The following is a 12,821-nucleotide window of genomic DNA, read 5'->3' as shown; positions in this document are numbered from 1 at the left end:
TCCAATAAGCTCGGCAACTCTCGTCGTCTTGCATGTTGTCTCCCCGCCCCCCACCAGTACTTGTTTTGCTCTATGGTGTTCACTGTTGTCCTTACATCCAGTTTCTCCCTTTCTTCTATACTATATGGACAGGTTCCATTGTCTGTCCTTCCAAGGCTCTAAACCTGTCTTTGGACATCTCAGGTATCTTCCAAATCTCTAAATGTTTATCTGAGGTCAGGTCTGGTTCCCTCAGCAATCTCTCTCATACTCAAGGGTCCTGTATTCCATCCCCTATCCGGCCCCTTACCAAGGAATCTTTGATATCTCCAAAATTGCAACTGGCTGCTACTATCTTTAAACTAGTGCAATATTCCTCAATGCCTTCCCCTATTGCTTGGTCCCATATGAAATAAACTATATCTTTCCACTGTTTCATTCTTCCTGGGGTTGCAGCGGGCATCAAAACAACCTATTAGTTGTAGCCAAAGTATACTGTGCTTGAGGAATGTTTGCACACAGTGTGTCACTTATTTCTCTCCCCCTTTCTCCAATCAAATACACAAACAGTTTCATTTTCACAGACTCTTCTTTATCTGCCATTGCAATGTCCACATAGAGATTAAACTCCTCTTTCAAGGTTTTCCATGCCTGGGCTAAGTTCTGAGCTTGCAGGTGTAAAGTGCTTGGTGGCTTCAGACCCTCCATGTTCAGCCTCTCTTTCTTCATGTGTGAGTTTTGGTCAATTCACAATTTGTTATTCTTCTTCTGTCTAGAATTCAGTCACCGCTGCCACCAAGTTTCAGAGTCAGTGGACTGCACCTCACAGACTTGGCCTTCCAAACAAACTTAAAAGTTTTATTCAAACAAAGCCTTTCCACTGAGCTCTCTCAGGCTGTGGCCTCTCTCTCATCAGGCCAGAAGCAGTAAGTGTTGCCCTTAACCATTTCCTGGTTCCTCCCAGGAAGCACAACCCACTCAGGCCAAATCCAGTACTTCTCTCATATTGTTACAAGGCAGTAGTGCACCATAATGAAAAATACATCACAGTCACGACAATTTCATCACATTTAGCTTTTGTTTTAATTAAAGTTAGCTCCTGCATTTACATCCATCTTTAACAGAGCTGTGCAAAATTACAGTAGAAAACAAAGCCCATAGCGGCAGCCGCCGCCTCCTCTCCATTGCTGGCAGGCAAGCAAGCAAGTGGGTGGTGGCAGTGGCTCCTCCTTCTCACCACCATGGCTACCACCTGCTCACTCACCCAGAGAGCCAGTGGCTGAGCTAGCTAGCAAGCAAGCAATGATGATGAAGGTCTGCAGCCGCTGCTAGTGCCAGAAGACCCCTCACTGTTTTTGCTGCAACAGACAAACAGGGCTACCACTCTGAAAGTTGGTTCCGCCATAATGTCTAATCTGTTTTCAAAGCTATGAAGTCATTATCAGATTACCAGCATACTTAGCTTTTTCTTCTAATGTGGCAAATAAACAAATGTATCGATTTGTAATAAGTTCAATTTTATGGGCTCTGATTTCTGAAGCATGCCATAGGTTTGCCAATAACAGACATTGATTTTATTTTATACTTTTTGTTCACTGGGCTGCAAACATGGGCTGCCCACATCTTTGCTACAGTTTAAAAAAAATCTCTTTACTACGATTCATTTTGATATTTAAAACAACATTCGTGTTCTTCTATAAATAGGAGTCAAACGTCAGCATGAGTCAGAATGCTGAAGCATCTTCCAATTCTGATTCTGGGCGATTTAGCCTACAGAGGTTTCACTGTTCAGAAAGACCACTTAGCTCCACCATCAGAAACAGCTGCCACTACAGAGCACAGATTAGCCTCACAGCTTCTACACTGCATCAGAGCATATACTGGCATGCTCTGACGTCTGCTCTAGCGCTGACTTGCATGATGATTATTCTCTGGTGGAAAGAAAAAAAACAGCTTCTCTCTCCACATATGGGGACAATACACCCAGAGCAGATTTTAAAGCCATGTGGTTTCCAATCAATAATAAGGATGGTCCTCAAAATCTACTTAACTGGACCTTGCTGCAGAAATGGCAAATGAAGCATATTCTTAATGAAGTATGCAGAATATTTAGGAATCACTAGTTTTACCCTTATTCTGTTCATAATTTCTCCAGACGACAAGGGAAACGCTGGCAAGATGCCTGGGCATCATTGACTTTCAAGACTGAAAGTGAAATATTGCAGAACTCACTCCATAAAGACCTTTATCACGCTATCTGTAAGGCAGGGCAGATTGGGCAGACTACTAAACTGAAGGGAAAGGAACTAGTGTATTATAGTGTGAGCTGTGAAGTCCCTGGATGAAATCTGACCTCAGCCACTTGCAAGGTGGTCATAGGCAAGCTACTAGGTTCTCATATCCCTATCTGTAATATAGGGACAACAATACTTATTGTACATAGGCAATACATGTTGAAGCACTCCGGATGCTTGTAATGTGCTATATAAATGATGATGATGGCAAGTATGATAATTAATTTCTTCTGGTAACTTGTTTTCCAGTTGTACAATCTGACTCCATATAGTGTTTTACAAATAAGCTGAAAATAAGCACACGAGGTGGCATGATGCTACATACGATGCTATCATACAGTCACTTACATTGGAATATAAGAAGCTACCATATAAACAGATCAGCATATTTATTCATTTAACCCAGGACTGTCTACTCTGACAAGCAATGGCTCTTCAAGATCTCAGGCACAGGTCTCTCTCATCATCTGGTACCTATTTCTTCAGACTGAACATGCTGGAAATTGAACCTGGGACCTTCTGCCTGCAAAGCATCTGCTCTACCACTGAGTTATGGCCTCTTGCCTAGGGGGAAGAATCCAAGGGGAATCAAAGTGGCCTGCGGTGCAGCCCAATGTGATAATATCTTCTCTGAGTACTTCTCTGAGTTCACTACAATGAGCACTGCAGAAATGCTACCGAGCTATGTTAGGGTTACATTTTATGAGACTGACTGACAATTCAGCAACAGGATGCATACCATAGCTAGAAGTTCTCATGCAGATCATAACATTTAAAGCATAGGACAAGACTACCTTAAAGACTACATGAGCCCGCCAAGTTATTAACATCTTCCTTGGAGGTCCTTTATCGCCCAACTCCACTTTTCTAAGTTAGGCAGGAGTGGACCCACGAGAAGGCCTTTTCAGTTATGGTGCTCTGACTCTGGAATGTCTTCCCAGAGAGGCTTACCTTGAACTTAGTCCGATGTGTTTCAGTATCAGGCAAAGACCTTTTTATTCTCTCAAAACCTTTTGGTTGCTGTGTTTTACAAAGTGCTGTTTTTAATCTGACCCTTATTTCTGCTCTGTTTTCATCTTGTCTATTTTCATGTACTGTTGCTGTTGCTATTGATGCATTAGCTGCTCTGAGAAGTTTTGGCCTGGTAGAATAGGGGTATAAATATTTTAAATAAATAAATAAACTTTGCCCTTTATATATTTATTAAAACATTTTCACCCTACCATTCAGGCAAAACACCCTCAAGGTGGCTACATCAACTCTCTCTCTCACTCTCTCAAGTAAAAAGCACCACAAACCCCCCAAAACAAAAAACCAACCCCTCCCAAACATAAATACAGCAAAATAATACAGAATTAATTAATTAATTAATTAATGCCCGAGTATAAATGCCTGTTAAAAAAACCAAATCTTTCATGCTTGGTGAAGAGGCATTCCAGAGCTAGCTGTGACAGTTGAAAAAGCCCTGTCTTGTGTTCCCACCCACCATATTTCAGATGGTGAGGAACACACAGCAGGGCTTCCATTGTTGATCTGCGTGCATAGCTAGATCCATATAGGTTTCCTTTTGAATACTTGGGTGTGTGCTACTCACAGTATCTCACCACTGTTACTGTTGACACAACAATCTATGACAGATCTTCACATTTATCCTCTAAAAGAATTGCTCAAGCATGGCTGTCATTCTCTGCAGTGACAAATCAATGCAATGAATTTATGGCTTCAAAATGCAACATTTGACTCCTCGACCTTTTAAAAGCCTCAGCATTTCTAGACAGGTGTCTTGCTTCTAATTTACTTTAAAGCATCCTAAATAATAATAAATGCATAAAACAATTAACAACATCTGAATATTAATTTGGCACTGCATCAGTGGCAAAACACAAATCACAGGCAGTGAAACCATATCAGGAAAGTATCAAGACCCTCCTCCCTGACATGCCAGTTGTCCACATAAAGATTTTTTGACATGGAGGAAGCATTCCATCATGCAATCCTCCACCTGAATTTTGAAGTCATACAGGCCCAGGAGAGGAGAGCTGTACAATGTCATTCCTCTCAATTCCCCATAAGCAGCTCTTAACTCTGCCAACAAAATGCAAACAATATAATTCCTAGGTTTCACACAGCTCAATCTGAAGGAAATGAAATACGACTTTCTGAGAATCAAGAAAGAATCAACACGGCTTCCGCAAAGGTAAGTCCTGTTTCACTAACCTTTCAGAGTTCTTTGAGAGTGTCAATAAACATGAAGACAAGGGTGATCTGGTAGACATTGTTTACTTCGACTTCCAAAACGCTTTTGACAAAGTCCCTCACCAAAGACTCCTGAGCAAACTTAGCAGTCATGGACTAAAAGGACAGGTCGTTTTATGGATCAGTAACTGGTTAAAGAACAGAAAGCAGAGAGTAGGACTAAATGGTAAATTCTCCCAATGGAGGGAAATAAATAGTGGGGTCTCACGGGGATCTGTATTAGGACCAATGCTTTTCAACCTATTCATAAATGATCTGGAATTAGGAGTGAGCAGTGAGCAGTGAAGTGGCCAAGTTTGCTGATGACACCAAATTATTTAGGGTGGTTAAAACAAAAAGGAATTGTGAAGAGCTCCAGAAGGATCTCTCCAAACTGGGAGAATGGAAATCTAAATAGCAAATGTGGTTCAATGTAAGCAAGTGTAAAGTGATGCATGTTGGGGCAAAAACTCCCAACTTCAAATATAACCTGATGAGATCTGAGCTAGCAGTGACCAACAAGGAAAGAGATCTTGGGGTTGTGGTGGACAGCTCAATGAAGATGTCAACCCAGTGCGTGGCTGCTTAAAAAAGGCAAACTTCATGTTAGGCATAATTAGAAAAGAAACTGCCAATATCATACTGCCCCTATACAAATCTATGATGTGACCACACTTGGAATACTGTGTACAGTTCTGGTCACCAAACCTAAAAAAAGATATTGTAGAGCTGGAAAATGTTCAGAATAGGGCAACTAAAATGATCATAAAGCATCTCCCCTATGAGAGAAGGTTACAACAGTTGGGACTGTTTAGCCTGGAAAAAAGGAGGGTAAGGGGAGACATGATAGAGGTGTACAAAATTATGCATGGTGTGGAGAATGTGGATAGGGAGACATTTTTATCCCTCTCTAAAAATATTCGAACCTGGAGTCATCCTATGAAGCTGATGAGTGGGAGATTCAGGACAAATAAAAGGAAGTACTTCTTCACACAGCACATTGTTAAACTATGGCATTCACTTGCATAGGAAGTAGTGAGGGCCACCAGTTTGGATGGCTTTAAAAAGGGGTTACACAAATTCCTGGAGGAAAAGGCTACCAATGGCTACTAGTCTTGATGGCTATGTGCTACCTCCGGTACCAGAGGCAGTGAGCCTATGTACACCAGTTTCTGGGGAACATGGGTGGGAGGGTGCTATTGCGCTCATGCCCTGCTTGCGGGTTCCTGGTCAACAGCTGGTTGGCCGCTCTGTGAACAGAATGCTGGACTAGATGGACCCTTGGTCTAATCCAGCATGGCTCTTCTTATGTTGTTATGAGAGTTACTTCCTTGTAAGTGTGTTCAAGTTTGCAGCATATATGAAATTTGTTTCAGTTGGCCTTTATTTCTATGTGTCCCAAAACTACTTTGCTTATAGTAAAAGGACCAGAGGCTGCATGGGAACAGAGATCCATACTGCTCTTTCGTGTGCTCAAGCACCACCATGATTAGCACAGAAAACCAAAAAGGAGTATTGGATACATTTTGACTAGTATGCTGCATTGCATTTCTAATGCAAGCTGCAAATGCTGAGTGGTACGTGAAAAGTGAAGGCTGGGAAAGTTGTGCGCAAACCAGTTACAAGCTGTCACAAGCCACAACTCAGTCTTCCTAGGAAAACACATCCCTGCACAGCATATCCATCAGAAATACAGGTACTGTATGCCCTATGTTTGCAAGAATGGTGCAAACAGTTGTTTTCTAGTGCCATCACTAATGACGAGCAACACAGGGAAGCAGAAAGGTGACTTATACCAGATCATACGATTTATCCATCTAGCCCAGTATTGTCTCTACTCTGGCTGATAGTGGCTCTCCAGAGTCCCAGACAAAGGTCTTTCATATCACCTACTACCTGATAATTTTTAAACTAGAAATGCCAGTGATTGAACCTGGGACCTTCTGCGTGCAAAGCATGCGATCTACGACTGAGCTATGGTCCCTCCCTAACATAATCTTCCTCTCCCATACCTCACCCATTTAAAAACTTTGTTAGAAGTGAAGATGTGAATACATGTTTAGAAATTTTTCTGTTCAGCAAATACAGGACAAAACTTGGAACATGCACACCAGGAAGCTGAATTACTGTGTCACTCATACATTTCTAGGATACTTAAGATAGAAAATAATCCCTTCCTAGTGGCTAATAAAATGCTTAATCTTCACCATGGTAACTTTCTCCTAATGATGTGTCATCAGGTTCCTAGCTCAGGATGAATTCCAGAAAGTAGCTCTATTGGTCGGCAGTAGCAATATGAGAAAGTACTATAGTACCTTGGAGATCAAATGGTGTTTTGTGTGTGTGTGTGTGTGTGTGTGTGTGTGAGAGAGAGAGAGAGAGAGAGAGGGAGAGTATTGCCAAAAGGTTAATTCTTTTTTTTCTTTTTTACATGACATTTTGTTTTATTTCAACATATAGTTAACAAAATAATATAACATACTAATATTATTACATAATATAATATTAATATAATAATATAATAAATCAAGATCACTAACGAAACAGAATTCACTAATGATCATTTTTAAGTCTATAACCAATATGCTTATGGAACATTTACAGTAAAATGGCCTAAGTAGGAGTAGGAGCTCAATATCTAATGAAAGAATAAAAATACAGTTTATACAGGATATAAACAGGAGTGTGTGCAAGTGCGTGTTATTTTGTGTGCGTGTGTATGTATGTATGTATTAGTCAGAAAACGTATAGGCAACTGTACTTTGGAATTTGATGAAAAGTTTGAAGGGCTTCAACAAAGGAAATAAATGGAAACCACAGTGCCATAATATTTTTTCTTAAAGTTAGGAATCCTTGTTTATTTCATTTGCTGAGTGAGTTTATATATCGTTATGGAGTGTATTAAAATGACTATTTTATTTACTGGAAAATGAAGATAAATCAAAGTGAATCCCTTCCCTATAATACAAGAAGTCTGGTACAAAGTCAGACTATAATCCAAACATCTAACCATGAGTTCACTGTGTGTTATGGTCCCTCTGACCTGTGTTCGCAGCTGGACAAATAGTTTTGGGAATAAATGGCTGTGGGCCAGGTTACCTATTATTTATCTTCTGTGGTTGCCAATGTAATATACTTCATGCACTGCAAAAAATAATTACTAACGTTCCTCATAAAGTGGCCATTCTTTTCCAAATCTTTGGAAATCACATGACACACGTAGAAACATTAATTTTATCAATCTATTTCAGGAAACATAATTATGTAAAATTTGAAAAATGGTTTGGAGGTACATCTTGTTGGAGATATGTTATCAAACCTGCCAGCACCTTTACACTATGCATTTTTCTGAATGTGCCATTAAAATCAACAGTACAACTACCAGATTAGAATAGGCCAGTTAACGTAAATAAGATAAACAAGTAACAGCTGAGGGACGAGAGACAGTTTTCAAATGTTAAAATACTTTATTCTTTATTTTTAAAGCTGTGGGTCTTTGAAGGCTCATATATTGCGTTCCTGGAGCTGTATGATTAACCTTGACAACACTTTAAGGCAGGGGTGGGGAATGTGTGGCCCTCCAGGTGTTGGACTGCAATTCCCATCATCCCTCACTATTGGCTATGGTGGTTAGCGTTGCTGGGAGTTGCAGTCCAACCCTTGGAGGGCCAAACATTCCCCACCCCTGCTTTAAAGGTACCCCAATTAAAACACCTTTTAATTTTCTTTTAAGATTGGGAGCAGTGCCATTACGGCCAACCAACTCAGCCAGACAGAGCTTAGAATCCGACAGGCCTGTTTTGTTTTCGGCTACCCCCGCCCCAAAGGCATATTCTTGGATCCCACTCTGATCACAGTCATAAGGAACTTGCCTGAGGGCAGCCGCGAGAAATACTGCCGGGCGGGTACGACACTATTACTATCCCCGCCACGACCAAGGAACGCGATCTGCCTTGCCGGCTCCTCAGCTAGTCCCTCACCGTGCTGCAACCGGACATCCATCCTTAAGTACGAGGTCGCCTTTGCAATGCCTCGCCCGGAGGGTGAGGGAAGAGCGGGGAGGGGACGGAAATCTCTGCGCGCATAAACCCGACAGCTCCCTCTAGGCGGGGAAAGGCGAGCCTCGTTCACACACGCGGGCAGCCAGGCCGCCTGAGGAGCGTGACACACAGCAGAGCACGCGTCGCCCGCGGCGCCCTCCGCGCAGCCCGACTAGCGCTGCCTCAGCGCCGCGCGCTGCTCCGGCCGGGCTGCGCGTAGCAAACAGCGCGGCGGGACAGGAGAGGCGGGAGGAAGACCGCCGGCCGCCACCTGCTCGGCGGTGTCTCTCGGCCGGTTCTCGCTCCCCTTCTCGGTTCTGTCACCTACCTGCAGGGGGAACGTCGCCGCCTTGTTGCCCACGTAGCCACGCACGACATGGCTCTGGATGGAGAGCACCCGGCACTCCTCCTCCTCCATGCCTGCGCACCCGGCGGCGGAGCGAGGAGACGAGCGAGCGGCGCGCTCTGCCCGGCCGAGCGAGGAGTGGAGCGCGCTCCGAGAGAGGCAGGGGCGCAGGAGGGCAGCCCGGGCTCGGGGCTGGCAGGCTGCGGAAGCGGCTCAGCAGCAGCAGCCGCACATCCAGTCAGCCAAGCGGCAGCAGCAGGACGGCAGCAGCAGAGAGAGAGAGCGCGCCCAGCAGAAGCGACGGGAAAAGTCAGGCGATCGGCGCAGACACCTAAAGTCTCTTCTTACATCACAGATGAGGCTGAGCTGGCAGCAGCTCCCGCGAAAGCAATTTAAAGGCACCCACACACAGGCACGCCGCCCAGCAGCACGAGCAGCAGCAGCAGCAGCAGGGAACGGCTCGCGCAAGCCGCGAGCGGCCCCCGCATTCCACGCGAAGGGAGGGGGAGGAACGACGGGCCACCCCCGCGCCGCCCCGCCGGCGTGCCCAGCCGCCCGCCCGCGTGCAAAGTTTTCTGCTCTCCCCGCAGCAGAGAACGCCCGCGCGCGGGGCATGCCACCCACCCCAGCCTCCCTTAGGGCGACGCCAGACCCACACGCGGCCCATGCGAAACGCCAGCACGGAGCCAGTGATAGCATCGGGGCATCTTTAAAAAGAAGCTTTCGTGGAATGGAGCCCCACTTCCTCAAGCTTGAGCCACGATACATCCGTTAAGTCTCTTGAAGGTGCCGCAAGACGATGCTGTTCCGGTTTTGCTAACAGGACTACCTCTCTACAGCCCTCCATCAACGATGATTCCAGCAGAAGCGTCCCCATCCTGGTGGGACCACATATAAGCTGGCTACACTGAGCCTGTGCTACCATTAGGCAGAGTGAGGCAGCTGCCTCAGGCAGCCGATGCTGGGAGGTAGCAACAAGCGGAGAGAGCTGTGTGCTACAGGGCCTGCCCTATCTCCCCTCAACTTGCCTGCTGCCTTCAGGTGCAGTGGAGGAAGCTGCTTCATAGGTGGAGAAAGATTCCACTCTCAGTCCGGTCAGCTTTTTGTACATGGAACTGGGGGGTGCATCATCTTGTTATTTTGCCTCAGGCAGCAAAATGTCTTGGACCGTCCCTGTGGCTACACCAGCCTTCCCCAACTGGATGGCCTCCAGAAGTTTTGGTCATCAACTTCCATCAGCCCCAACCAGCATGGCCAATGGTCAGGAATGCTGGGAGTGGAATCTTTTTTTGGAAGATCCAAAAAATCTTCGAAGAGAGCTTCGGCTATTGGGCGGTATAGAAAATAAATAAATAAATAAATAAATAAATAAAAATCTGGAGGGTACCAGGTTGGAGAAAGCTACCCTGCACAACCGCACACACACACACCCATAGTAGACTAGCAGCATGTCTCTAGCACCTACATAATATTAATGAAGTCATCTAAAATGGCCAGCAACAGGACACAAGCAGACATGGACCAGTGGTTAGAATAATCTCACATATCTATTGTCCCTCTTTCCACCTCAAATCCACATACAGGTTCCAGCGGAGGCTGGTGGCTCCAATTTCTGAGAGGTGGTGATTCCATTCTTGGTTTTAATGAGAACCAGCCAGAGCTCCAAAGATGCCATCCAAGGTGCTGAACCAAATTTGGGGGTAGGGTGCAGCACCTTGGATAGCACCTTTAGAGTTCTGGCTGGCTCTAACTAAAACCCAGAATGGAATCACTACCCCTCCAAAACTGGAGCCACCAGCTTCCACTGACAGGTTCTGAGACACTTTGCTTGCAGCACCCAAAGATGTACATAGTAAAATCACCATACAGACAGACAAAATGGGACACAGACACGCACATAATGTCACCGTTATGATAAACAAAAATAAATAGTTCTTTGCTCAGAACAAAACATTAAGAACTGTGTAAGAGTGCTGGAACACTAGAACAGTTGCCTAAGGCTTTAAAGAGCAGGACAGACAAGCATTTGTTTGGATTTGTTTAAATTGACTCCATCCCTTAGTACAGAGATCTTCACTATTTTTCAAGCAGGAGCCACTTTGGCTCCACGTACTTCCACAGAGGCCACTTGCGTGTGGGGTGTGTGTGTGTTTCCTAGACTGTGGAGGGCCTCTTCTCTTCCCCCTTCCCCCAGTAAAGTGGTGATGCTGTGCACCAGACTCACTAGAGGCCTTTTCGGGCATCTTCCTATCCTCCTCCACATCATTCCAGCAAGGTCTCAATCACTCAGTTACCAGGCAACTTCCAGGCAAATTTCAACAGGCTCACTTGGCCTTTGGATTGGAATGGATCTTTCTCGCATCGTTGCGAGAAGCTCTGCTCCATTCAGTGCCGAAAATTCTCCCAGTACTGGTCCACGTTGCTCTCCCTGTTGTCTGCACATACTATTTCCCCTACACCTCCCGGGCCTGTGCAGTGCACCACAGCAACTAGCCAATCATATTACTCTTTGCCTCTTGTCCTCCTCCCTCACCACAACTCATTGGCTGACTGCTCCTGCATTCTCCTCTTCCTCCTCTCTGCAGCTGATGAGCTCTGAAGCCTCCTCTGGTAGCCCAAATCATAGCAGCCAGCCCACTGCTAAAGTAAACAAGACAAAACTAGAGAGTCCCTGCTGAGAGTGAGCAGTTACTGTAAAAACAGGTTGCGGGGCAGGTGGATAGCCACACTTGAAGTGACTAGGAACTGCCCTTGGCCCTGCAGTGAAAAATACTGCCTCAGCAGGAAGATTCACCGGATTACAACTTTACAGGCCACCAACAGAATTTTCTGGGTTTGGCAGAAAACACATACTTCACAAGTACTGTATTTTAGAAGATGGAGGGATAGAGAGGTGTGTTTAGAAGGGCAGTAGCTACACTGAGTTTCCCGTTTACCTCCCTTATTTCCAGCTGTGAGTTGAATGGTGTTCAGCATGGACATGATGATGTACCATTATTTGATTAAGATAATTTAAGAAACAGGATGCACATTATTCCCGCTATGACATCTCTGTGGTGTGTTCTTCCCTGCCCTGATGTGCTGTCTAAATGCACTGACCACAGGAACACTGATAATATATTGTGAGTTTCCCACCCCTGTTCCATGTCATTGGTTGCCACTGCCAAGTGTGTAGAAACTCCTGTGATGACACCATGTCATGTAGTGATTGCTCCCAGATGTTATGGCAGAAAGGGGGAGTGGAAGCGTCAAGAGTTATATTTTAGTAGCATTTCTGTAGTATAGCTCTAAGCCTAGCTTTGAATTCTTGTTCCTGGCAGAAGGCTGGACTTGATGACCCATGAGTTTACTCCCAATGTTGTGATTCAGTGTGCAGAGGTAGTGAGGTAACCTCATGCTCATATATTTATTTATACATCTTTCATGTCTGGCATACATAGTACAACACTTAGGGAACAATCCTATCTAGGTAGGCAGCCGCCTCCGAACTCGGAGGCGACTGCCTATCCAAAGCAGGGCAGGAGAAGTATGGAGGGGATCGTTCCTTCCGCGCTTCTCCTGCCCTGCCTTTTCGGCTAGACAGCTGATTGCGGCTGTCTAGCTGCAGGAGGACGGAGTGGGGAAGGAGGCTGCTGTACGACACATCGTACAGGCAGTTACGCTCTCCCCGCCCCGGAACACCCCCAGCCACGCCCCTTTCTGGCTGCTCCGTGCTCCTCTTGCGAGTGCGGGGATGGGGCTGTTCTGCGCTGCCTCTGATGCAGCGCAGAAGTGTGGGGAGGTCAGTTCCTGGAAAACAACATATCCTATGGCTGTCTAGCCGCTGTCTAGTGGCCATAGGATTGCTCCCTTAATGAATCAATAATATTTTATTGGCATGATAAAGCATGTGTGTTGCTGAAGAGTATATGCAAAAACATTGCAACT

General features: G+C 45.2%; 1 protein-coding gene across 3 annotated transcripts in view; it reads right to left on the bottom strand.

The window, feature by feature from the left end:
• The window catches only part of PDXK (pyridoxal kinase), a 76,938-nt gene extending 65,325 nt beyond the window's left edge, over nt 1–11,613 (bottom strand). The window contains exon 1 of one of the 3 annotated variants that reach the window (XM_084843857.1): nt 11,119–11,613. In XM_084843857.1, coding sequence (XP_084699983.1) covers nt 11,119–11,160 — 42 coding nt within the window. In that variant the 5' untranslated portion in view covers nt 11,161–11,613. Of the gene's footprint in view, nt 1–8,872; nt 10,286–11,118 lie in introns of those variants that run through there. The other 2 variants (XM_084843858.1, XM_084843856.1) reach the window with 2 other exon arrangements.
• Nucleotides 11,614–12,821: the final 1,208 nt, after the last annotated feature.

This window comes from Heloderma suspectum, chromosome 3 (genome assembly GCF_057233095.1).
Source record: "Heloderma suspectum isolate Gila_16-S chromosome 3, 16-S_ref, whole genome shotgun sequence".
In the NCBI taxonomy this organism is placed as follows: Eukaryota; Metazoa; Chordata; class Lepidosauria; order Squamata; family Helodermatidae; genus Heloderma; species Heloderma suspectum.
Note: the sequence above shows the minus strand (reverse complement) of the source record. Positions and strands in the feature narration are given on the sequence as shown.